This window comes from Prosopis cineraria, unplaced genomic scaffold, assembly GCF_029017545.1.
Source record: "Prosopis cineraria cultivar Desert tree isolate PC_DT_omini unplaced genomic scaffold, ASM2901754v1 PC10, whole genome shotgun sequence".
In the NCBI taxonomy this organism is placed as follows: domain Eukaryota; kingdom Viridiplantae; phylum Streptophyta; class Magnoliopsida; order Fabales; family Fabaceae; genus Prosopis; species Prosopis cineraria.
Genome location: NW_026555341.1, coordinates 5072948 through 5100936, shown reverse-complemented (window position 1 = coordinate 5100936; position 27989 = coordinate 5072948). Strand labels below are relative to the sequence as shown.

General features: G+C 35.8%; 2 protein-coding genes across 3 annotated transcripts; one reads left to right on the top strand and one right to left on the bottom strand.

Moving 5' to 3' along the window:
• The first annotated feature begins 108 nt into the window (after positions 1-108).
• On the top strand, positions 109-13250 carry LOC129284469 (uncharacterized). Of its 2 annotated transcripts, XM_054919962.1 has the most exons (5): positions 109-322; positions 413-688; positions 878-1066; positions 1194-1281; positions 12754-13250. In XM_054919962.1, exons 1-4 carry the CDS (start codon positions 308-310, stop codon positions 1248-1250), a joined length of 537 nt encoding a protein of 178 aa, XP_054775937.1. In that variant the 5' UTR covers positions 109-307; the 3' UTR covers positions 1251-1281; positions 12754-13250. The 2 variants fall into 2 exon arrangements, with proteins under 2 accessions (XP_054775937.1, XP_054775936.1); XM_054919961.1 differs by lacking the exon at positions 12754-13250 and having other exon boundaries at positions 114-322; positions 1194-1432.
• On the bottom strand, positions 1660-27989 carry LOC129284470 (uncharacterized). The gene is given in 36 exon segments (XM_054919963.1): positions 1660-2505; positions 3315-3471; positions 3966-4036; positions 4147-4298; positions 4965-5202; positions 5323-5382; positions 5709-5796; positions 6799-6929; positions 7001-7144; positions 8671-8721; positions 9661-9735; positions 10467-10574; positions 11420-11467; positions 12749-12901; positions 15766-15866; positions 15972-16119; positions 16228-16389; positions 17323-17443; positions 18232-18359; positions 18631-18870; positions 18985-19122; positions 19793-19948; positions 20052-20264; positions 20459-20721; positions 21083-21196; positions 21306-21580; positions 22743-22824; positions 23081-23218; positions 23384-23534; positions 24885-25196; positions 25290-25500; positions 25596-25929; positions 25931-26111; positions 26530-26624; positions 27136-27229; positions 27479-27989. Coding segments are annotated over 36 exon segments (5451 nt in total). The 5' UTR covers positions 27632-27989; the 3' UTR covers positions 1660-2340.

Here is a 27989-nt window from a genome sequence, read left to right as displayed (position 1 = left end):
GACATTTTCAGATTTTAAAACAAAAGGGGGAACTAGTTAAGAAACGCAAGTATTGATTGCGCCAAGGCACCCACATAGGGTCCACAACATTGCAGATAACGATCTAATCACAGTTTTATATTTCTTTCACTCCAAGTATGTTTGTTTCGTTCCATCCAAAGAGAATGAATTGAACCTTTCTCTGTCTCGACTAGACCCTCTCCACTTCATACGCCTGCGTGATACCATCGCTAACACCCATTGACGCAAAAAAATGCAGAATCAAACTTATAATTAGTGAATTCTCAGAATCCTTGCTTATCCAAAAATGCCAACCCAACAGGTAAACTTACTACTCGTTTGTGTGTGTGTGTGTGTGTGTGTGTGTGTTTTCTGTTGGCTGTGCTGGGTTTTAACATGGTTATATTTGTAGGTGATATGCAGGAAAGGAAAGGCAGTGCTGGTGAGGGTATATGTGGAGAAGCCGAGGAAGATGGTGGTGCCATCAAATCATCTTTATCATCATCACCACTACCACCACTATCATGTAGTTCATCATAATGGCTCTCCCCGTCAAGGATATGATAGGAAAGCAGAACTTCTTAGATACTCTCAGTTCCTGCGGAATTCTGCACGAAAAGCACCATCCACCACCTTATTACCTTTCAAGCAGATTTCTAATAATGTTAATGAGCAACCTTCCACACGGGTAAGATTGTAGATATAACTTGGTATGTCTCACTCTGAATGTTTGTTTGATTGTTGGTCTTACAAATTATGAGAAACAGATATTGTGGAGATAAAGTTTTCAAAAAAAGAGTTAGTTTCAAATTTTGATCTTCTCAATTTTGATTGTGAATTACTAGGATTAGTAGTCTAATTTGTTCTCCTTTTGAAGGTTGTCCCTTCCATGAGAAAGCAAATGCACGAAGGAAACTTTTATAGTTGCTTTGGCAATTGGAAACTATTGATTCCGAGTTTCTTGAGATCAAGGACAAGTTCCGAACCTAAGAACAGAGAGAAGAAAAAAGAGATGCAGAATAGATTGCCTCTCACTCAGATAACAAGCTTCATCAAAATATTAAGGGTCGGCAAATCTTACCATACATACATACATGCATATATTGGTGAAAATACCATGAATTGTTATTGCTCTAAAGGCACAATATTTAGTATGCCCCGATCTAATTTATGTTTAATATTTTCACTCGCAGGTGAAAAGAAGAAAATGTCTCTTTCCCAGAATGTTTTCATCAACACGCAAACATTAAGGTTCAGTTTTGAAGGCGTTTTCGTCTCAAGGTGATATGTTACTATCAAAATTCGAACCCATCGTCTAAAATTCAAGTTTCCTTCCCCCGTCCTGTCATTTACGGTTGCTACTGCATTCTGAGTTTTTTCCCCTGGGCACATGCTAATACTTCACAAGTTGAATAAACTTACAGTAAAGTAACTTCATCCACTTCATGCAAAGGAAAACGACCTTGTTATGGGAGAACTACTAACTACTAAGCATGGTAACAATGACCCAGCGACATATGAACCCATAAAAAAAAAATATTAAAAAAATACAAGTAGAAACATTTTCATTTACCCAGCTTCTAGAACCATGGGGTCTCAGTTTCGGCACTTTTCAATAATTATGTTAAATAACTAAATACGTAATTATTGCAAGACATCTAAAAAATTGAAGCACACCACTCATGACTCCTGAATAGTGTGTTTTCCTCTAAATTTTATATGGAGATGTAACCAGACATTCTATCATCGATTTAAACAGCCACATCAAGAAGTCAAAAATACAAAATTCACTTGTAGCATTGAGGGTGACGACAATATCAATACAGGGCCATCAAAGTGTCAGTCTCCAGAGTAGAGGTTCAATAATGTTGAACATGCGAATAAGAGCTGTACCTCGCATGGCATTCACAAAGCTCACGGAAGCGTTCCACTAACGAATTTTTGGGTTCAACTTCGGGCTGAGATGCCACTGGCTGTATTTCTTAATATTGACAAGTGCAAAGAGCAGTATCCTAACTATCAGGAAAAATTGTTGGAGTTCAGCTTCAGCGTATTGACGTAGCAGTAATAACTAAGTGCCAGATGAAAAGAAAAGTAAACTAAAACCAATTATATCAGTTTATCTCAGTAATCTTTACAGCCACATTCCTCATACATTTCTTATTGTGGAATCCGCCAAAAATTTTATGCTCCGTTTTTTCCCCCCTCTGGAAGCCACGTGATGAAGGTCTTGACTTCTGCAGCTAAATGTTACAACTCTCTCCCTTCTTGACCTACACACACACACACACACACACACACACACACACACACACACACATCGACTTCTGAAACTATGAACTATTGAGATCTCTGCTGTCGAGTATATTCCCACATAGCAATAGCGCCACTCACATGAACGTTAAGAGATCGAACAACCCCCAATTGGGGAATCTCGATGCATGCATCCAAAATATGAATTATATCAACAGGTATGCCTTCTTTCTCCCGACCAAGAACCAGTACCTGAGTAAACACCCGAATAAGGTTTCAGATGTAAAGGAGGAAATGTCACGTTTTCGTGTATCAAGCTACAAATAAATCTAATCAATAGCAGAAGCTACACGTTAAAAAAAAAAAAAATACAAAACCCAGAAAAAGGGCACCCTACTAGGAAAGAAAATTGGATTTTCTTCCCGCTGCCCTCCCCCTACCCACAGAAAGAGACAAGCAAAGAGAAGTTATCCCCATTTGTTTTCTTTTCCACCTTGCTTATTCAATATCTGACAAAGTGGATTCTGTGAGCTATTATGCAAAATGTTTGGTTAATTTACATTTTATTTTCAACTCTACTTAATAACTAAAATGAAGGGGAGGGGGGAGACTATACCAGGTGCTTTACATTTTCTTTCCACAAGAGCATTTTACTCAGGAAGCCACAATTTTATCACATCCTTAGAAAAACGGATAACCAAGAGTGCAACCCATGCACAGGCATGAAAAAAGAAATTGGATCCAAAATGAAATATCTTTCCAAAAAGCCATCCTGAAGGCACTAAACGGGGTAGTCCAGCCAATCTCAACAAAAGGTTCAACTATGGCCAGGTGACTATTGGATATTAATTCAACCAAACATTATCATGCAAATGCACAAGTGCGTAAAAAACATTGTAAAAGTAGGCAAGAAGACCCCCTGGAACATAGTAACGAGGTACAAAGAACAATTGTGTGGAAAAGTGAATTTCACTGTTACTTATGTCGCATCTCCTGATATTGCTCAATCACGGGAACAACATTAAAACACTGGAAGGCCAGAACTCTTAAAGACAACTTACTGTCTTCTTAGGAAACTTAAACTGATCGAGGGGTACACTATTTGCAGTTTGTTCCAATCCTAAGATGGAGAATCCTCCTCTCTTCTTTTTCTCTAGATATGCCTTTACACTGTTCACTGGGACTTCCACTATAGGAACCCACTTTTCAGCTGTCACACTGCAAATATCAATTCTTGTGAATTACTGATAAAATATAACACTAACACAACAAAAATACCTTATGTTAAAAAAATCACAAAAATTGATACTACTACGAATAGCAAAGACACTCCATGATTTTTATTTTTATTTTTTTAAAGGGAAATTAACATTGACAGGAGATATTAAACTCACAAGTTAAGAAACCAATTTAGGCATTATCTAGTTGAACGAATCTAGTAACTATGAAGTGAGGTGTTCTCCCGTGACTAGAAAAATGTGCCCAGTAATAACCATATCAAGAAACATGTGCCCAAAAAATAACAATATTCAAGTTGTACAGATAAGGAATAGCCAGCAGACACATCTTCACAATGTTTTATAACGTGTCATTCAATTATGATATATTCAATAATTCATCTAGAGATTTAAGGACAGTCCAAGTGAGTTAGTATTAGTGGAAGTATGTAACATGTTCACGCAGAAACAACCCAATCCAACTATCATCAAAACCTGATAAGTTGAAATTGTTTGTCCTTTAAGATGCTTTTGTCAGCAATGGCCAGCCCTGATGCTCCAAACACCTGCTCAAAGTGACAATTAACAACAGAAAATGGAAGACAAGAAAATAATATATATCGATTGCTAGATAAGATTGCAAAAGGCACCGAATGCGACAGAACAAGTAACCAACCTCACATGTGCGTGCCAAACCCGCAAGATTAGGTATGCGGTCAAGTAGTGATGCTACAAGGATGAAATTTTGAGAACTTGCCTTTATCTGTTCCAGAGAGAATCTTCTTGACAGCAATAACTGATCGAGAAGGAGATCATCCTCTTCCATTTCTGTCAATTTATATCAGATTAAATAAAAGTGGACAAAAACTCTTGAATTTCAGGAAAATATAAGCATCCACTTCTTTGGGAGAACAAAGCAGCAAATTGAAAGGGATACAACAGAAGTACACCTAAGTCTCTTCATAAATATAAGTATACTAGTAGTATCTCTTAGTTGCTTGAGTGTCCGTAAAACAAAGGTTTAGGCTAATAGCACATCAAAGCAAAGTCTCTTCATGAATTAATAAACAAGAGAGTGGAGATGATGACATCTCAAAAGCTGTGTTTTCAAACTTTAAAGCAAAATAGTCACATTATTTTTTAAGTAATTACCTTTTTGGCCTTATGAGGAGCGTTGATCACTTGGATCATTTTTATACACTCATTTTCAACTCTACAGCAAGGAGAGCAATCGCCTATTGCTATTTGTGCAGGGATGCGGTTACAGGTGGAGCATAGTACCAGGATTATTAATCACAAGTTACCTCCTCCCTAGTTCAAAAGTAACTATCTCTATTATTTAGCTTCTAACAGAAGTACATATAATCTAGGAAATAAAAAGCTCACATAGCACTGCTATGTCTGCAAAACTTCTAAGGCTGCTATTTCAATTAAATAAATACCCATTTATCCATAATGTTTTCTTCCTTTAATGCCGAACATATTTGAACATACCAGCTATTTTTTTGTAGGCTTTTCCATTCCCATAAAAGGAACCAACATCTTCTCCCACATCATGTTTGGCCAGAGTAATCTTTTTCTGGAAATCTGATGACATGTCTTTAACCTGAGTTCCTTCACCACTTGCAGACATATTTTCCATGCCATTTATATCTCCGTCTATTCTTAAACTCTCATTTCTGATAGTGATCACATCCTTTGCCATTGAATACCGTAAATCTTCTCTAACATCCTAAATGGAAAAAATAAGATAAAGTTACACAGGAAACTGTAAATATGATATAATAAATTTAAGCAGAGAAATAGTAAATATGGCCTCTAGTCTGACTAGAAAATTGTGACCAGTACTTACATTTAAAAATGTGATAACTTGGTCCATTAAAGAAGTTGGAACACATTCGAATTCCACTTCCTTTATGCACAAAAGAAGAAAAAGGAATTAGCAAACCACCAGTTACAAGCTTAGGTATTTTAAAATGTTAGAATGGAGTTGAAGGTTCAAGTAGGCACGTGAAGCCAGAACCCAGATGAAAATTCAACCAAAATCATTAGCAATAATTCTCAAAGAAAATAATACATTGGTAATATTTTTTCTGAGATTCATAACAATTTTTAGGAAAATAATCATAAGTCCACAACCAATCGAAGTACCTAATGATTTGATATAGCTACTGAATACTATAAATAGAGTTTTATTGCTTCAGAAAGGCGACCAATCAACACCAACCAGGCCCTCACCTCAACTCGATTGATGAAAATCCCTGCAGGAGTTACAGAGCTAATTGGATTATAGGCATCAAGATATCCTTCCATTGATGCCCGTAAGCTGCAAGATAGAGAATACAATTAAATGAGTTCAATCTGTTTAAATATGGTAAAACAAGTTATACATGTCAGTTGAATTTTCATCCCATACACTGAGGCAAAATGTGACATTACATCATCTGGAAACTTTATTCATTGGTGTCAGGCATAGAATTAGTGATTCACTAGGATGATATAAAGGCTCATTGACAGCTTTATTCAGTGTTTTATTCTTGAAGCTTCTTTAGAAATTCCCAAGAGAACACCACTGGCGAGGGCAACACATGAAAGCAGGAAATGCACAGTGAAGCAAAACTTTAATGAAAAGCAGATATAGAAGTTTGTCATTAAATTGAAATAACCCAATTAGAAGAAGCTTTTCATAGAGGGAAGGGGAAAAAAAGAACAAGAACATAGCAACATACATGATCTACATTCTACAAACTCACAAGATAGACTCTGTAGACACTGCCAAGAAAATTGATGATCCTTATTTTAAAGTTGTAATTTAGAGAATACAATTAAGGCCATCTAGATGGCACTGTGGTCTGTGATGTTAGAAAGAATTCATTCTTTCAATAGGCACCCTAATGACAAAAGCTCAATACCTAGAGTAGTACAAAAGCAAGTTAAATATCGCATACAGTTGTTATGGCAACATCAGTTTCCCTCACTTCTGAATGGGAATATCAAAGACAGAGGCCTACAAGATCAATTTCATAATATACTGAAAAAGCTCATGCATGACATGTATTCCAATGACACAGATCCTTCCATCCAGTACAATATAGTTTAAGTGAGCAATGCCTTGCAAATTTATAATGAATTGTTTCTTTATAAAACAAGAAAAAGAAAGACAATTATTGGCATCCCAGAGCAGCAAGACGCAAGTATGAAAGCCAGCTTACAACATTGTCATACAGTTCAAGGGAATGGAAAACGTTAAACTATTATGTTATATTAATACATGAAAACGGACTCTATGTACAATCACCAAGATAAAAGAGATAAAATCAGATTTTACCGTGCACAATCAGAGTTCTTCACAAGGTATGTCTTCAAATCCACAAAGCATCTCTTCTCTAAAGGTAAAACCTCAGAGGAGGCAGAATTTAACAATGGAAACAGTTTGTGTAGAATTTGGTACAGCAATAGCTGCAAAACAGTAGAGCACGTCATGATTTGATTACTCAAAAGGCTTAAAGACAAACATTGGCCAAACTAACCTGGGTAAAACCACGTAAGCTGTGATGATGTGAGGTTAATAATGGAACTAGAGGAGGAAATAATTCATCCAAGTGCCTAGGCTGAACATCTTCAGATGAATGGAGAATGACATTAGCTGCTATAAATACATAAGAAGAGAGTGCCTGCATATAAAGCCAAACAAATTAAAAATATTTTTTTAGCATACTGCAGCATTGGGTCTAATAGCTCATATTTCAGATGCACTTGGTAAGATCTACATATCATGCAATAAAAGACAAGTTATAAGGAAATGTTAACATCACCAGACATATTGACCTAAACAAGCAAACAATATACCATGTATTTAGTTGTTTATAAGTCAAACTGACAAAGAATGAGTAACTGCCAGTCCATGGTAAATAGAATAATATTGCAATGAATGAAGTACCAATTGAAAACAGTAACATCTTTTGAGTTCAACCCAGTACTTTTACTGGTCTACTTTATTAATGTTATCACCATTCCATGTTTTCATTTTCCTCCATCTTTATTGTAAATTTGGTAAAGGACTATTCGACAATAATTTGGAAGTGAAATTGGGAGATCAAATTATACCTCAAGTGGAAAAGTTTAGATATTTGGGAGCCATTATTCAAAATGATGGCGAAATCAGTGGAGATATTTCACATAGAATTCAAGCTGGGTGGTTTAATTGGAGAAAAGCTAAAGGAGTTATTTGCGACCGTAAGGTGCCTAATAAACTTAAAGGAAAGTTTTATCGCACTGCTATCAGACCGGCAATGTTATATAGTAGTGAATGCTGGGCTCTAACGGGACAGCAAGAGCATAAAGTTGGAGTAGCAGAGATGAGAATGTTACGATGGATGTGCGGACATACACGTAAAGATAAAATTCGAAATGAGCACGTACACGAAAAAATAAGAGTGGCACCTATTGAGGAAAAAATGGTAGAAAATCGGTTGAGATGATTTAGGCATGTACAAAGAAGACCAAGGGAGGCACCAGTGAGAAGAGTGGAACATATAACTTTGAGTCCGATTAAAAGAGGTAGAGGAAGGCCTAAGAGAACACTTTTGAAAGTTATTGAACGCGATCTGTTAATTAATAATATTCCTAAAAGCTTGATAAATGATAGAGCACAATAGCGTCTTGCAATCCATGTAGCCGACCCCACCTAGTGGGATAAAGGCTTGTTGTTGTTGTTTTATGCTCGCACCTATTAAATAAAGTTCATCTTACAGCAAGCTCAAAAATAAGGTTGACATGCGTAAACAGAAACTCAGTATAACTCAAAATTCAAACATACAGACAGCGGACTCAACCTAGTATGTATAGCATATTTCTTTTTTCTCCAAATTTCAGAGCCCAAACATTGTCTTTCCCTAAAAGCAATAAATGGAATTTAATGAGTCAATTGTCTCATGCCAATCTCACTTTTGCATTGGATTTATTTAATTTATTCTAAAAGAAGGCCATGCATAAACACAATCATGAATCATACCATTTCCATTCACGGAAAACATTTAAATTGCGCTAAAGAGCTTATGCATGACTCATAGCCTTAGTTTATTTGTCTACAAATTAAATTTGCCCAATAGTGCAGTAAGTAGCAATTAATCAGAAATAAAACATGGAAAACTTATACAACAAATGGAAAAGAAAATCATCAATAGAAAAATTATTTCACCTGAGGCCTTGTGTCATAATTCCGCAATATAGGAACCAATTGTTCTCTAACCTGGAAGTATGAGCATTAGGAGAAGTGGTTTGAAAAGGTTAATCAGGTAATAAATAAAGAAAAAGTAGACACATTCCTTAGCAATGCATAGAGTATGAAGAATGAACCGCACTACTCATAGCTTATGATAGTATGACTTGCTATGTATTTATACTCTTCTGATCTTATTTATAAGGCGCTTCCAAGATGATTTATCGGAACCAAAGAAAACCTTAAAACTTATTAACTCTATTTAAAAATTTAATAATTTCTATACATGCTTTAACAACATTTTTTTTCCTCCAATATTCAATGGAGGTCACATGGGAATGGAAAATTTTGTGATGAAAATTTAATAAGGTGACTTATAAATAGGACAAAAAAATCATCTCTCTTTGCCCTATAAATAAGACCAGAGGGAGTATTCTATATTGATCTTGGTTTGCATTGTAAGTTGCACATGTAAAACACTACAAAATATTTAGCCTATCAACAACTAATTAACATCTGATGATAACAATTGATCTCAGGAAAACTAAAAAGTAGTGGTTTTTCTGATCTCTGATTAATGTATGAATTCTAACAAGAAGCAAGAACTAAGCCAGAACTCCATTTAGTAAGTAACCAAGCTAAGCATAATATCATAATGTTGAATAATTAGATTTCCTTGGCCTACTATGAAATTAAAAGTAAAATGTGCATATACAATTCTAGCCACAAGATGTAATTATTAATACTTGGGATTGTATCAGAAGGTAGCATATCATGCATAGTAAACATAAAAGAAATCCTTAGCAGGCTTTTTATTTAGTTTGGAGGAAAGCCCCTTTTAAGCCTTCATTAACGATTTCATTTCCAGTCCAGTCAGTTACATATTTTAAGAAAACAATTTACCACAATGACAGTAATTAAACTTCTAGAGCAAGAGAAGTGAGGAAAAAGGGTAAAATAAGGTCTTACGAGTGAGGGGAACTTCAAGTAAATGTTGATTGCAAATGTCTCTAAATATTGACGAACAGCAGGTAAGTTATTTCTCTGCCCAAAAAAAAAATCTTTACTTAGTTCAAGAAAGATAATCAATCTCAGTTGGAAAATAAAAAAAAAAATTGATTCATGTTAATGCTATTGCCGAGTTGGCCAAAAAAAAAAAAAGCTATTGCCGAGAAGTAAGCATCCTAAGCAGAGAAACATAAATAATCTAAAGTGGTTGCGAAGTCTGACTTGTATGTTTGACAAATTTTGCTTCAACAAGAAAAAAATGGATGGAGCATTGGAAATAAAGTCAAACATAAAATGTAAGAACATAAACCAAGGCCTCACATATAATAGAAGAGAGAAAGAAAAGTACATAATCTCCATCCTTAACTGTGTTAAATCTCAATGCATAGATTGACATTGATGGCTCTGCATAAAACTCGGTAAATAACCAATGAGGGTCAGATTTGGAAGGGACTTGACGCCCCTTAAAAAAGGTAGAAAGTAGATGGAAAAAATCACGTGGCTAGTCCATTTGGACTTGACAGACAATACTTGAATTTGAATTAATAAATAGTACTGAACGCCAGATAGTTGTCACCCAAAAAACTCAAAGCAAAGATATGATATGGAGAAAAACCCATTTGATAAGCCACTTGAAAACGAATAGAAAGAAGGACATGGCATTATCCGACACCACAAAAGATGCCTACACTGACATCAGATGCACATCAAATAAAAGCTGATTTGAAATGGAAAAAATAAAGCAATATGCAGCACGATCTACTTACATTAAGTGATATGTACAAGTAATCAGCAACTTTCCCAACTATATCTTGCTCAACAAATGGCGACAAGACACAAATTGTTTGCCAAACACGTATTTTGCGTCTATGAATCTGTATCATCAACATAACAAAATGATCAAACTGAAATTATAAAAGACTGATCCAAGTGAAAATGCCAGAGTTATCATATTGAGTCATTGTTGGAATGTAAATAGGTTGACTTATTCTTTAATTAGTAAAGTTATGAAGTTAATAAATATTATTGTGTATTTATTTCTATACTTATGAGCCTTTAAGGCCTCATCCTGTATCTTCCCTATAAATGAGAACCCTCATGTAAGTCAAAGTTCACTGACTATCATTACAAACCAAGGATTCTTCTTCTTCTTCTTCATATTTTACAGTCATGAGTAAACCTCTCATGTGAGCAAACTACTTAAGAATTTCTTCCTATTGGCCAAAGAAAAAGTATTTTCTTCATCTTAGGGAGTTATAATACATCACGTGGGCATGATCCTTGCAATTCATATTTTTGTTTTTTATTACAAGAACATGACCCAAATGCATGACCAGCCATGAACATGACTCATTATGACATTTAAGAAATCTGAATCAGAAAGGTAGAAAGAATTGAATAAATATATATATATATATATATATATAAATGCAGATCAATATACTATGATAACAAATAGTTCAATCTAATGCAATACATGATTATTCATGGTACATATGGATTCAAGGTGCATCAGTGCAACTTGCACCCAGGTTCCAGGATCCCCTGGCACCTTGATGGAATCTGGTAGAGAAACGGGAGAGTGAAAAAATATTCAGTGAGCAGTGGATTGGGAAAACTATAATTTTCTCACTAAAAATTCTCATTATTTCACCATCGTCCAGAGAAGAAGCCAGGATACTATAGCTATTTTAAAGTACAAGAAATAAAAGAAACTTACAGCACTGTATTTTTTGTACAACTCCTTTGCTAGATCTTTATCATTCACCTACATCCAAAATATATTAAAAACAACATTACCAACCCAATATAATAACCTGATATTCGTGAATTGAGACATTATTTGCACAGAAAGAAATGAAACGTGACTAAAAACAATTCAAAAATTCAACTACAAATGTTGCAATGTGATCAGATGCTAGTAATAAATCTAACGGCAACTTGCATTCCCATCCCAAATCTAGAGTCACCATCCTCCCTGAATTTATATCCGTAAGCATTATAGTGTCACTCTTATGACTAACGAATAACAAGTGACGGCAATGTAAAATATGGTATTTGTGTCCTCTCGGTATTTTAATCTTGATATCCAACCTTTATAAACACTAAAGTAATAATTATACAACTACATACCTATCCTAATGAAATGATGGCATTTGTCCCAATCATCTCTCTCCGCAATCATAATATGTATTTACCAAAAAAAACTTTACAAAAGGAGTCCGTGTCATTGACTATATAACTCTGACCGTTTCTTGTGTTAAGGTTTACCTTGTACCACAACCAATGAAGAACAACAATGAAGAGAGGTAAAAGTACGACAATCCTAAAACCAAGGTATCAGACTACCGAATCCAAATAAGCAACACAGGAGGGAGAAAAGAGAACGTGATGTTTAAATGTTGGTTCTGCAATTAACCAGAGATGGGCAGTAGAGTGATAGAGAATCAGTCTTGAAGATAGGTTACTGCACCTAGTGATTTGGGTGCATCATAAATAAACAATTTCAAAAGAATGACATCATCAGCCAATAATATAATTATACAAGAACAAGATGACCAAATATTGTTTTAATGAAGAGAACAGAAGAGGGGGAAACAAAGCAAACCAGCACTAGCTGCCGAATGGCAGTCCAATAAGAAGATCAATGAGGATTAGATCCTGTTGCCATGTACTTTCAAATGCTTGACCCATTTCTTCATTTCCCAAATCAGATTCTTGAGTGAAATTAGATGAGCACGTTTTTCATTCTTATAAAAAATCAATATTTTCCAAAGCTTGAGGCCAATGCGCAGCCATCTGTAAACCTAGTCATTACTCCAAATCAGGGCAAACCAATTTTTTAACATTTCAGACCACAATTTTTTGATGCAATGCCAACAAAGTAAATATGGTTCATATAATACCAGCAAGAAAAGAATCTCACAGCAGCTCAAATATACTATGCAATACAATCAGTGTATCTCGTGATCTCAATGTTATTGTAGTAGAAAGCATTTCATCCTTTAGCATAAGATATTTCTATCATCTAATAACAGTAATCTACTACCGCAGAGTCAAGGAGCTCAAGAAGAAACAATTTGCCAGATGCTAGAGCTGCAATGCGATCTGGATTTAGGGTTGATGATTCCACCATACTAGCCAACTTGTGAAACAGAACAGCAACAGAAACTCGAGCATACAACTCTGTATTAATATATGCCTGATAAGGAAGTAGCAAACAAACACAGAAGTCAGCAGTTTCTGGGAACTAAACAAACTGCACTATGAAACATTTGCAATACTTGGCAATCAGCATATCATGTTCCCAATATGAAACCTAAACTTCAATTTGGGTATAAAATGGAAATAAGAATATGTTGAAAATAAAGCATTAAAAAACAACCAGATCTGGAAATAATTAAGATTTGGCCGTCCTTAAGTACCTATATTTCAGCAACAGTCATCTCAATTTATTTCCTGGCCGTGAGGCACTTAATACCCAAGATTTAAGAATGTAAAATGCATTTTCACTCCCCCTCTTTTGGAGCTGCTGACCAGCACTCTTTTGCCCCTATTTATTCTAGCTTCTAGTCTATCTTGTACACAAGTTGAATTATCAATAAAACTTAAAATAGCTCTATGCTCTCTCAGCTCTGATTCAATTTCATGGTATCTGATCTATAAATTTCAAATTTCTACAATACCAAATATGTTTCCAAACCACTCCCAGCCCAAGCACCACTGAAGCCAAACGCACACCAAAACCCGATGCTGAGCCAATTGAATCACAAGATAAATGAATCAATCCCAATATGTATCATTGACCACAAACTCAACAAGTACAATTGCCCATCGTGGAGTATATCTATAACCATATTTGTGGTTGGCAAAGGAAAGGAAGGGTACTCCACTGAAGAGACAGGCATGCCACATGCCATCCTCAAATGATCCAAGATAAAGGATCAAGAAGGCTGAAAATAACCAGGTAATGGCTTGGCTCGCTAATTAATGGCAATGAGAATTAGTGAAATGCATATGTTCTATGAGACAGCAGTTGAGATATGGGAGGCAGCCCAATAAGATTTATCCACACAAGATGGTGCAGTAGATATCTTCCAAATTGAATGCACACTAGAAGAAGTTAAACAAGGTGAAAAGCCTGATAATTAATGCTTCCATGAACTCTCCAAATATTGGCTGCAGCCGGACCAATAGGAGAAGCATTCCTGGAGCTGCACTGAAGATGCAGATAATTTACAAGATGGTTGAAAAAAAGGCGAATATACAAATTCTGAATAGATCTTCACATCAACCTAGATGATGTAAATGAAAAGAATCCTAGACATTAAACCTTCACTTAGACTAAAAACTGCTTCTGTTCCAAAGTTAGGAGGGAAGAAAAGCCTTGCAGGGAACTCCTAACAGTGCAGACAAGTGACTTGACGGTGCTGGTTTGGTAACTCATGGCACTCCCAGTGGCAGCAATAATCCAAATATGTCAACCATGGCAGCAAGAACAATAGCTCAAGCTGGTGTGACCACCATCAAAAAGGTGGTCCCATAAGGGAGAATTGTCAGAAGATGCATGGAAAGCCTCCAAATTGGAGGTCCAAGCAAAGGAGAGAAGGCATAGGATATGCTGCTGAAGGAGAAAAGCAGTCTGAATATGTGTATCCTATCTTTTCCCCCGACACCAATTTGAGTTGCCACATAAGTTGTTTGGAAGCCAAAAGCATAACACACTGAAAATAAGGGTGATGCGAGTGCTGGAAATATGGCACAATCAGGTCAGGTAGTTTCTCTATTGCCTAAAAAAACTCACATTTTAAAACCAAAATAAGACGGGCATCCTAATTCTCAATTTAAGGAAAGATTGTATCCTAGTTGATTCAATAAAAATATTTCTAATATGATGCAACACACACTCACGCACATTTGCACAGATGCAAACGAAGGGAGAGTAGGAGAAAAACAGAAACAGGGAGGGGGAGAGAAGAGGAACGAAGAAAAAAGAGGGAGCGGGAAAGAGACAGACAGAACATATGAAAGGGAGATCAGGCAGAGAAATGGTAAGAAAAGACTAGAAGGAAGGGGAATATGAAGAACTTGAAGGATGACAGAGTAGCTAAACCATAGCAAAATTCATTTCATTATCACCTGATTATATCCCTTGCATGTGCTGCATGGTGGCTTTTTTATAGGAGCCACAGCTAAGGTTTACTTCTTATGAAGGAAACCTAAAATCAAAATAAAATATAACGTTTCCTCCGTTCAAGGAAACACCCACTTGCGGCCCATTTAATAAATGAAATGATAAAACACCCGCTTGCTAAATAAAGCAAAAACATAAAGTAATAAAATATAAAATTAAGATACATTTCCTTCGGAGGTTTCTTCAAAATATATTAATTCTTATATTTCATCAATCGTCATAATATTAATGGGAAACATGTGAATTAGCAAAACATACACGACCTAATTATCCCTCCACACTTGCAAACCATCTCAACCTCTTCATCATAGGGTCCATCTAGGAAGAATTTTTAGTTGTAGGAGGTTTATAAATTTGTTGTAGCACCACATGGCTTTTCCTCTTAAAAGAAAAAACTGAAGCTCTTTCATCATTCACAAAATTTGATCAACTTACTCCAAATCAATTTCAAACAAACATAAAAGTGTAAAGAGATAACGGAACAGAATAAACAAACAATCAATTTGCATCTTACCATAGCTCTCAAGGAACACATCAAATTTCTTGCACAAACATGCCACATGAAAATGGGTCAGCAGAAAGGAAAAACAGGCACATTCACTAAGTGGCTAGGGCTATAATGTTCACAAACAATGTTCCTCATTAGTATTGGGAGCCTGTGGCTACATCTACCTACCTCATCAATCAAATGCCTTCTCTAACAATAAATGTTAGTACACCATGTGACACTCTTGTTAAAGCTCATTCTACAACTCATCTTATCTTTAATATTTCCCGTAAAAGTGTTTGGTTGTATTCTTTTTGTTCACCAGCAACAAAACAGTATTTTCAACAGAATATAAACAAATCATTCAAGATATTGGGTAGCTCACTTCAGTCAGCTCAGGATCAGGGCTTCTGGCCAATAAGGAGACTTCCACCCTTGCATCATTGTTGTCAGCCAGTTCAGCTTCAAAATCCTCATCAAATGCAACTGAAACAAGCAATCCCGATCCATAATCATATTTACATTACAAAGCAAATAAACAGACAGCCATAAAAGAGTTATATACCAGCTGCAGATAAACCTGTTTGCTACCTGAACCATAGAGAGTTAGTAGTTTCAGTTCCTTCCTGTAGAATTTTATAATCCTAGGATGTGAGAGCCATAACCCTGTTAAGTGCAATGCTGCAAGACGAATTGTTCGAGGGCTCTTTGTACCTTCCTCAAGAAGATTTACAACAAACTGAAATCCAGCAATTCAAAAAAACAGTAAATATTTGCAAGATATCAGCAGAGAAAATACACAAAAAAAGCACAAAGATTGGGCCATTGGATGGGAAGAAAAACACACCCATTTCAAGGGTCCAGGTGCATTGTCTGTTTCATGCATGCTCTCATCATTAAAAACAGAAGGGTGCAAAACAGATGACAGAAGAGCAGCAATTGAAGCAACTCTGCGCTTGTTGCAGTTCACATGCAATATCCAAGAGGAATGGACCAAATGCCACATCATCTAAAAAGTGATTGCAAGTTATAAGATCAGCACATTACCATTACCAAGCCGTTTCAAGTGGTGATGAAAATAACTTAAGCAGCAAATCTCATAAAAGAAGCAAATAAACCCAAATACTCCTTAAAATTTCATTAGATTATGAAGATTCTGAAGTCAACCCGCAAAGAAATTCAAGCATTCCTATAACAAATATAACTGTAGATGGGGGAAATCCATAAAATACCTTTTTTGGGGGGAAGAGGGGGGAAATCCCATAATTTCTAAAGCATTGTGAGCAATAACCATACCTTTATGCAACCTACGTCCCACAGAAGGGCAAGGATACAAGCAAAACTGAAGCAAGAATATTCAGAGTATATCAAATTGCCACAAGCAATAATATAGAAGGAATGACAATTAGGTTCCAAAAGTTCAATTTAATTACAATTAGGTCCCAAAAATTTTATTGAAAGATGAGTTGCAAATTCAATTCAGACAGTTACAAATATGAGAATCTCATGCAAATCATTAAATTGTCGGGAGAAAAAATATTTAAGCCTTAACTGTTATTAATTAATCTTTTGAGACCTAAGTATCATTCTCTCATTACAAGATATGTTTATTCACCTATATTTCAGCTTGTAGGTGAACCTTTAACTTCTGACTAAAAGGCATGTAGAAGGTTTTTAAAATCAGGTGCAAAACAAAAGATTCCGCAAGTAAATTAATAAAACCCGCAAGTTTGATTTACTTCCTAGGATCCAGGGGCAATCAGCAGTCAGCAAACCTGCCAAACCTATGCATAATGCTGACTTCTGACCTAAAAATCACATGTCCAAAGTTTGCCGCCGGGGCACACACAGCATGCTAATGGCAAATTCATTTAACATACAACATCTTACAAAATGAAACCTGGGAAAGAGCACAATCTTCACAGAAAGCTATTAAGTGAACCTGTGCATCAATGATGTCAGGGGAAAAGGCAGCAGTTGACTTCCCTTTGGCAATTAGCTCTAATATCATCCTCATTGACCTCAGCATGGTTAAAACAGAACCTTCCCCAGCATTTTCCAGGCTGCAAAACACAACTTTGAATTAAGATTACTGACATTACAAGACAGCAGGGGAGAAAATAGAAGCAGGTCCATTCAGGCTCTTGCCATATAAAACTAAAGCCAGCAAAAATATCATCTTTCGTTTGTAAGTTTAGATGAGTTAGGTTTTGAAGACTCACAAGGATCAAGCTTAATGACTCAAAGCACTTATAAAGGTACTTACAAATTAGTCAACAACCAAATTCTCACATCAGTAGTAGAATTTGAATCAGAAATATTTGATGTAATACAGTGAAGGAAGGGGGAAAGAGAAGGAGAAAGGAGGAAGAATTTGAAAGGAAAGAGGGAGAAAATAGAAAGAAATTGAGGGAGATATAGATATGGCAAATATTATGAATTTTACTCAATGGCAAAAGCCTATACCAACAAATACTCCTAGGTCTTATTCATAGAGACTTTTTCCTAATCCTGCTTAAGCTACTATAACCCTAAAGATAAGATAAACTTTATTTAGATTATTTAAGATGAATCCTAGTTTATTAAATTAAACCTAACATTATCTAGATATCCTAACAAAATATCCTAATTTAAATAAAAATAAGAATCCTAATTAACCTATGATAATAATAAAATAATCCTATTTATGTTTTCATTCACTTTGCCAACTAGACCAGCCTCCATTTACTAGCAACACATCAATTCTGAATATTAAGCAACCCTCCTGGCCACAAATATAACCAAATCACTCTACAGAAAAGAGAATAAAGAATGACCACAGATCAGCTTAATAGGTTACCTTGCTTCTTACCTCTCAATGAGATCACTAAAAATGCATCTGAGAGTACCATTCAAGAAAAATGAGTGGCTTTCCTCCATACATACCCCATTCTTGAGAGCATGGGAAGGAATTGATAACAAAGATTCTATGCACATCCACTGTTTCAGCAACGAAATTGTCAATTCTTTCAGCTTATTACTTGACAAGAAAAAGCATATGTTACATTAATTAGAACCCCAAAAAAAATTTAATGCAAATTATCATTATGAACATTGTTGATCACAAAAGTAATGACTAACTAGAAGAATTAAACCAGTGAAACCAAAAAGGAAAACAAACCAACAAGACATGATCCTATTTAAGTCATTAGGAACCCCAATCTCAAAATGCTAAGCTAAACTGTAACTAAAGATAGAGAGAGGTTAATACCTTCCAATCCAACAAAACAGCTCTTCGAGTTCTTGCCAAAACTCCTACTCCTAAGAGATTGTTAATATTTTGAATAAAAGATAAAAGCATAGAATCTAACTGAGGCCTGCCTTCAGTCTCCAAAAACAATTTCTCATTTCCCATGATGAGCAACAAAGATTGAGAAAAATATGTAGATGCTAGTACCCTCAGAACAAAAACTAATGCTTCATATGCTGCCAGACAAATTTCTGCTTCAATCTGCTTTACAAACAACAACATTCATTTCAATAATAAAAACCACACCACCATAAATTTCAATCATCACAAAATATGCATTGCATTTATAGTTGGTAAAGCATCTCAAGCAGATACCTCTGAACATGAAGGTGGAAATTTAGTAGTCCTCCAGAAGAATTTCCATATAAAAGTGAAAGCATAGCCAAGAGAAGAATCAGTTTTTATTTGTGTGCACCACGCCAATATTAATGAGACTGCCTTCACTGACATAATCTGCTTAGTCATATGGAAGAAATATCAAGAAAAAGGAGTACCTTTACCAAAGTCCATTGTAGAACTTAATAGGGAACAAGAAAGAATTAGTTAGCTATAAATAGCATAAACTTGTAGAAGCATTCATGCCTAAACAAAGAACAAATACATGCTTTTGGAAATTCCAAGATTTCCCACTAAAGGAAAAAAGGCAGCAACAGAAAATCAAACTGTGGGCCTTAATACTGAAATGGGTAAACATGGATTCACAATAGTAATGGTGGGCTTTTGCTTTGTTCACATTTTATCCCAAGTGGTACACATGAGGAGACATGTTAGAGAACAAAATTTCTGGATCAGAACTAAAGCTATTAAAATGCAAGGTTCCTTGCCATGATACATCTAAGAATTTTTTAAAATATAAATAAGAAGCCATTCATTGAATTTTGTTCAACTGACTCCAGAAATGGAAAAAGTAAAAAAGCCTCAGATATCAGAGAAGTACCTTTCAAATTAATAAAATAGAAGCATAAACAATAAACCACTTTTCAGCATAAATCCCAAAAACGCGTGCATTTTAAATGTAGTTGATTAGGGATTAAATACCATCTTCAACATGATATTTTACAGAGATAGTTTTGCAGTAGAAAAGTTAGTCAGCAAATGATAGCTAAAGTGCAGAAAAACCTACTGCCTGTAATACGACAGTTGTGGTAGAAATGGATAGCCGTCGTTGACTAGGGCCCCCAAGCTTTCCTTTAACCGAACCAGGCAGTGTTTTGTCCTCCACAACAAGGCCAGACCAGAAAATGGAACACGATTGATCTGCAAACTGAACCATATCCTCCTGCATGCCAATAAATCTTCACTAACATTGAAAGATCACAAAAGTATCAAAGGAGCTACAACCCATGCAGAAAAATGTTTGAGTTTCACATAACAGGTGATACCAATATAAAATGAAATTTGTCAGCAAACTTCTCATAGATGCCTCCTATAAGATTAAAATCATCTGTTCCGCCTTTAGTGCCATTTTCAGCCTCTCTTTCCTTTGTTCTTTGAAGCTCCAAAACTAAGCTCACGGCAAGAATCAGAAATTTGACTGGTATGTATTTCGTATCATGGTTCTGTTTCAAAATAGTAACACCCATGCTTTGAATGAACTGCAATATAAAAGTTATAGAACAAGTGTTAGGCTCTATGCCAGAGAACAAACAATAGGTAAGTGTAGCAGTATCAATCCTTAAAAAAATCATTCATGATATTCTCATTTCTTCCAAGCAGAAATCGATTGCCACAAATTCATAGTTTGTAAATATACCGTTATGATAATTAGAGCAAGAAAGCCAAACCATACCATTAAAATTGACCCCAAAATATGTTCCTCCTGAAGTGCTAGGAAAAACACTCTTGCCCATCTATTTGCTTCGACCTCCCATGCAGTCAATTCCTCATCGTCATAGTTAACAGAAGCATCAATAACAAGTTGATTGCTCACAAAGCTCTGAGGAAAGTCGTATAGACTTTTCCAAAGCTTCCTCTCATTACTGCAACAATTGGCACAATAATCCAAGTGACCACAGCCTGAAAGCCATTTTTGCACAGTCACACTTAATGGACCTGCTGTGGAAAGCAAGACATTGTCAAAACATACCAAATAAAAACCAAATAATAGAACTCAATTTTTCATGTTGAAATCATAGAAAAAAGTGGTTAGATAGACAGAAGAAGAAAATGGAAGATGCCTATCAGCGAGGAGTCAAAAGTGAAGAAATCCCAATCAACAGTGACATTACCAGCAGCTATCCCAACAAATGATTTAACAGCCATGCTTCCAACATGCAGATTGTGGCATCAAAATTACGGGAAAAACTGTAGAACAATGAACTGCTGTATACATTCACAATTATGTAAGGGAAAAGACCCAGACTGGAAGTAGTATGTCAGAGTAGAAGCAGTATATCTTAGATATTTCACTTACCACCACAATCAGTAAATTCTCGTGGCAATGCTGATATGAAAGTCAACAGAATCTCAAGGGGAACATCAAATACACACACCACAGAAATAGCAGCCTCCATGATTTTTTGACAAACTGGTGACCATAATATGGGTATAAGTCATATTTTGCTATGGCTATTCAATTGTAAATAATCAAAATTGAAAATAAAAATAACAAAATCTAATCATATTAAATTAAAAACCTTGGTGACGGTAATTGGGATTGAAATGCTGTTTGCTGCCCTCAATAACATATCGAAAAACATTCAGTAATTCTGTTTTATCATTTTCAATTGCCATTTCAGAAGCACATTCCACAAGGGAAGTGCCTCCAATTGACTCTTTCCTTGAATAAATAAGTGTTCTGATGCCATTGGCAGCTGAAGTAATGCATTCAGCAAGGCCCATCAGTCCAGCTCGTCCAAAAGATTGATGCTTAGCAGTAGATGCTAGATTGCATAAAAATGCAATGCATTTCCTGCAATTAACTTTTTAGACAATAAGTAAAGTGAAGCCAAAGTATTGCATTTGTGTTAGACAGCGAAACACTAACAAAAGGACCTGGTATATAAAAGTTAAAATAGAAATTTTACAACTCAATTAAGATAGCCTCAGCCACAAGATACCTTACGTTTCTATGATCTTTTTGAATCATCTGAAGTATCTTGAAATAATCTTAGGTATTAATTTTAAATTATGTCTAATATTTTTCACATTTTGTGATAATTTGGAGGAGGGGTGAAGTGTTACATTTTAAAATTCAAGTATCATGGTTGTATACTTGTAAAAATCCCATCATAGCAGAGAACCAAATAAATCTCTCAAAAATAATGTCCATAAAGGCAAACTTCAGCATTAAGGCTCTTCCAAACTTAAAATATTCTCGAAAAGTTATTAAAGGGCCACATAAAACTCAAGAAAGAATTTCCCACCAGGTGACCAAAACCCTTCCAGGTACTCATTCTTCTTTCCTAATTAGACATCAATTCCACTGCTACCAGAGGCATGGCCACACAACACTCAAAATGGTTCTAACAACCCATGTTTCAGTCACTCCACATAGTTGACATCCAATAAACTATCACTCATACACATCTCAAAACTTGAAAAAATAAAATAAAAGCTCAAGTGAATATCAACAATGCTGAGTCACATTTCACACTTCCTCCAACGTTCCTGCTTGCTTAGAATTCTTGGACCATATAAAATAATGCATGCCAAATTTCATGCTCAGAATTTCTTTCCTACCTCTATTAAATCTATTCTATATTCTATATTCTATATTTTTCATGGTATCCTTCCTTATCAAGCTAAGAATTGCAAAAACATAAATCTAAGTTATCTGACAACTTTGCTTCTCATGCAGAATCAAAGAAACTTAATCATATGAGTTCTATCAAAATAAACAATCTGCAAGCCTGAATATCGACCTTTATCATTAAACTTCACAAACATGAAAACACACGAAGTTACAGAAGCATCTCAAAGATCTCTTTAGGATGTCCAACTAATCAGAAGTCCGCAAGGAGGGGGTGAACTAGATAGGGATATCTATCATCTGAAACCAAGACATAAAATAGGGATATCTATCATCTGAAACCAAGACATAAAATTTCTATCCAGCAGGTTTCAGAGCATACCTCAGTGCCAGACAATTTGCGTATTGGTGCAGAAACTGAGCTGCACCTTCGATGGTCCTTGACATGTAAACTCCTTTTACACCTAAAATATAAAGTCAAACAAGATTGAAATTGAGGTAAAATAAAAGTTTACACAATTTATCATTTTCCAGTAACATATGCGGGTGAAATAAACACCATTTATCACACTAGTAAAACAAAATTATATTTGGATTAAGCAATAAGTTAAGGATAATTAAAACGCATGAATTGACCAAGAGCACAAGCACATAATATATCAAATATAATTGGAAAACATGTTCGGTACTTGTAAGGGTCTAAAATAACTATGGACAAACCAAACTCTTTGTGTTGTATCGGGTCATTCAATCCTTGCATGAATGGACCAAGGATAAAAGCTTCAGGCACTGATCTTAGATGGTTCCCATAATTCTCCCACTTGATATCCAGAAAAGACTGCATGATCAAGCACCTCACTGCATTATTGGGGAGAAACATTGAAGAGAAGTAATGAGTAACAATGTAAGAGTAGATATAATATGCAGGAACTGTACAATTTGGGTGATGTACACTAATTTTCATGTTTTTCCAGCAACAAGTTAAACAGTTCCCCAGTTGTTCATAATGACAACTCCACCAACCTTGAGGATTATCATGATGAAGCCCTCGTTCCCATAAAATTGACAACCAATCAAAGATTTCACCACATTTTTCAATTTGAGTTTGATGAACTTCGTTCGTATTACTTTCCAACTTCAGATATGACAAAGAGAACTGAAGCAACAATGATACCTGTATTAACAATTACTTTAGATGATTAGGTGTGTTAAATTGAGAAAATCATAGAATTCAGAAACCAGTAAGAAGACTTCAGGGAAATAACTGTTTCAATAAGCTAAACTTTCATTATAAAGTGTCTGACCAAGGATCGAAATTTATGTGCATATGTTGAAATGTATAACCAATAGAGGTAGAAAGTGAAGCCACAAGGGGAATATGGAGGGCAGGGAAAGAGATAGTGTGTTTTTCACCTTATTTCCTTTAGCTTTCACCAATATTATTTTAGAAAAGGAGTGTCGGAGTTAAGCCTAGAAAGAAATCCCTCACCTAAAAGTCATAAGAAAAATGAAGGGTATAGAATTGACAATCCAAACCAAGTAATTTAAGCTATTTTGGTGAAAAGAACGAGCATAAGCACAAGCCCACTTTGAAAGTTGAATTGTTGGTGGTGACAAATTGGGCTCTACTTCCTCAGCCATACCAAAATATGAAAATTAACATTGTATCAGAGCAAAAGGCCAAACTCCCTCAAGATCTGAGACCTTAAAGGATCGAAGGCCTCTGAAACTCAGAACAAACCCAAACACCTAGAATTGAGTTGGACATATGAAGGCTAGACCCACCAAAAAAACGATGGGGTTGTCAATCAAATTTCCAGATCCTAGAAAGGATTGACAATGAAGAACCAAACCCAATTGTTAAGGCAAATGACAGCAAGACTGAAAGAAGGGTGAAGCCAGTCCAACTATATTTGAGGGAAGTGTTGAAGATAAGCTATGAAAGAAGTTTCATATCTAAAAGTGATAAGCAAAAAGGGTACATGAATTTATGGCAATCATGAACAAGAAGCTTAAACTATCTCCGTGAAATGAACAAGCCCACTTTTGACTTTTCATGTTGAATTAATGGTTATCATGGATCAGGCTGAACTTGCTTCAAGCCCATACCCCAATATAAATAAATAACAGGGAGTAAAAAAAAAAAATGTTCCAAGAGGACTAGTATAAATCTACATGTAAAATTTTGATGAAGAAAATCTGGAAATGAATCAACTATAAAAGATTGTATGGCTCCATGGTGCCTAGCCTTTGCATTTTCAACTCATTTTTGGGTATAACAAAATGATAAACTGTGAAGTACAAAGCAGAAAATGACAACCATCGCATCTCTTGTTCTTCCAATTAGTTCTCTTACAAAAAAGGATGAACTGAATCATTACCTCTTAGTCTTCCCAACCCTTTTTCACAACAGTGGTTACCAAAAAATGGTGAAACTCTTCATCAATCTAAAATCTCAAGATTAAAGTACAATAATGACACTCAAAGATAGATCAGATGAAAAAGTGAAGGCATGGTTATACACCTGATGATTCCAAGCTGCTTCAACTAAATGAGTGCCATACTCTTCAAGCATTTCATATAGGAGAAAAAATGCTTCCCAATATTGCTTGCTGCTGAAAATCAGGTCCTCCAAAGCCAAAAAATTGCCAACTCCAAGTGATCTGGCTTCCTTGTTAGCCCACAATTCCCTCTTTGTCACACCATGAGGAATGGAATGCTTTCCACTTGAGTTCATTTTTGAAAAACTAGAAGTAGAATTGGTTCTGCTGTGCGTGTTTAGCACCATCTTCAATATTTGTAAACTCTGCTTCCTCACTAAACTCTCCTTGTTCACCTGAAAAGGTTGAGTTTGATTCTGAGGTAAGCAATGAAGGAACAAATCAACAATCTAGCAGAATGACAGTAAACCATAAACAAGTTCAAGTACCAGGCCCCTCTTGATTTCATCCCAGAGTTCTTTTTCTGCTTTTATGCCAAATTGTTCCATTCTACTGAATGCAACAGCATCATCATGTTCTTCTATATAAGGGATAAAAGAGAAATACAAAGAGAGAACATTAAATGCCTCTCTTCTTTCTAAAGGTCCCATGGAAAACAGTGTTCTGCAGCAGTTCCACAATTTAACAAAGAAATGATCCCTGAGAACCAAAAAAATATTATACATATTCATGAATTTATGAATAGAAAATAATATATGTAAATCAGGTCAAAAATATTAAATTAACTGATTTACCATGAAATAGCTTGTTCCTGCCCAGAGATTGTGACTCTGAATATGGAATTAGATGACAACGCCTTGCCTATGATAGGAAGAAGAAAGCCAACTGCACAAGACCTATGCTCTGCGCTATATAATAGCATCCGTTCAGTCATGTGACATAGTTCAGAAATTAATCTGGCAACAAAGTTATCTGCAAAACACCCATTTTCTTCAACTGGTTCAGAGATTGTAGCTGTTTGTAGAAACTGAATAGCATCTTGCAGAATTACAGACAAAAGTTGGCATGATGTTGGCAATGTAAAACAGCTCGAAGAAGACAATAAGAGTTCCTTGTCCATTGGAAATCAGTTAAAAGATCATATGAAACTGAGGGCACGACCCACTACTCCATTCATAGAAAACTGAGTCTTCATTATGACACACATCCATGGAAAGATAAACTGATCTTAAAACAATAGGTACCAAAGCTTCCTCAAGAACTACCCAGGTGTGAGTCTCAATCACCGCATCAATGAAGAGTTCCATGATCTGACATCCAGTTATGATACATATCAAAACAGTACAGGAATGAAAGAAACAATTAGATGCTAGAAAGCAATTCAATAGTTACCTATAAATAATAGTAGGCTGTGTACTCCTCTAGTCCTATTTATAAGGCAAAGAAAGAAGAAAAAATTTTATCATATTTAGAGAAGAAAAAATTTTATCTTATTTATAGGACACTTGCCAATTTTCAATGCCCCTCTTTACATTTTTTCTCTTATTAAATATGCTTTGCATAAAAATACAGTCATGAGATTTAAGAATATTTATTAGGGATAAAAGTAAAAACTTGTTAAATTTTAAGACAAATTTAATGAGATTTAAAATTTCTCTTGGTTGTGATGAAACATGCTGAAAGTGACTTATAAATAGGATCAGAGGGAGTATTTAACATGTATTATACCTGATTAAGAAGATTATGCTGAAATGCTTGTACCACCTTAACTAGGGGAAGAAAGCACCTCCATGTAAATGATTGTACAGCATCATGATTAGCCCCTGCAAAGAAATGTTATCCCATTTTTCACCATCAGTGTGTTGATCAATCATTGTGTAACAAACACTGGAGGAGATCTTCTCCCAAAAGACCACCCAATGAGGAAGGTAACGCCTCCAAAGTTATAAGCTCACTTACGCATCCTATGCTGCCAAGGTGAGGATCAGTAAGATCAAAACACAATTACTGTTACGCAGATGTACGCCCTACACGTGTGACAGATATTTTGGAATCACCATAACTTAAGATATGCACAAGAAGGCACTTTCGGCATCACCACAGTGGAAATAAATTAGATTGAAGCATCCCATCGAGAAGATGGGATAACATAACAGCTGTAAATGCTCGGTGCTCGATTTCGTTCTTTGTTTTCCTTCGAAAATTTCATAACAATACGGCACTGTACCTCAGTTTATATTCAGAATGCAGCTCCAAAAGGTATATAGCTTACAAAATCCTTATTGAATGTCACAAAAAATATAGAATAGTGCCAAACACGGGAAAGTAACTCACCTATTTTCTTTATAAGGTGACAACATGCGCCTATTAATGAGATAAGATGGAGGCAATTATCAGAACCCAACTTCTCATCCTCCTTGATGATATCCTGGTCAGTTTACCAAAGACAAACAAATGTAAGACCAACAATATTGATATCAGGTCAGCAAACATATATAAGCAATAATTTATCGCTTCAACCCTCGGGGATGGACTATATTTATAGCCTTATTTACAAGAGGAAAGAATTTCTGCAGCCATAAATGTATAATAAGAAATGGCCCAACATGCAATTACTTGGGGACGGATGCAGAACCATAGAGTTCTAAAGGGCAAGCGATAAGAAGACCACAGATACCTTAAGCAGACGAGGGAAATCATCGGAAAGTGAAGCAAGGAGCAGTGGTGGGGACAGCCCGGTGGACAACAGAATACAGTCCAACATTGCAGGTATGGCCGATGGGGGTACTCGAATGAGGCTTTTTGATAACGAATCAATGAGAGTAGCCATGGAATCTATTTCTAGCCCAGACATTATATCATTGACTGCAGATATCGACACTTATGAAATGTCACCGACCACTTCCTTTTCCTCTTTGTTAGTTTCAGGGCAACATGCAGAAGTCTTCTAGAGTTGTTATCGATGTCAATAGCATGGCAGGAACCAGGAACCTGTTCAGTTCAAGTTCAGAGCTTTGTTCAGACCCATAAAACAGAAAACGTCAAAAACAACCCTAATTGGCCGGTTAACCCCGCAAGTCGGCCACAACGTCAATGATCCCGTTACACTTCGCGCCTACTTTGAATATGGAATAATATTTTGGCCAAGAAAAAAGAAGGGAAAATTGGTAGAAGGACCTAAGCAAAAT

What these genes read in the sequence shown, in the direction of transcription:
- LOC129284469 (XM_054919962.1), top strand. An exon ending in ATGAGCAACCTTCCACACGG is followed by an intron (nt 689 to 877) that starts GTAAGATTGTAG and finishes CTCCTTTTGAAG; the next exon opens with GTTGTCCCTTCCATGAGAAA. An exon ending in GCTTCATCAAAATATTAAGG is followed by an intron (nt 1,067 to 1,193) that starts GTCGGCAAATCT and finishes TTTCACTCGCAG; the next exon opens with GTGAAAAGAAGAAAATGTCT.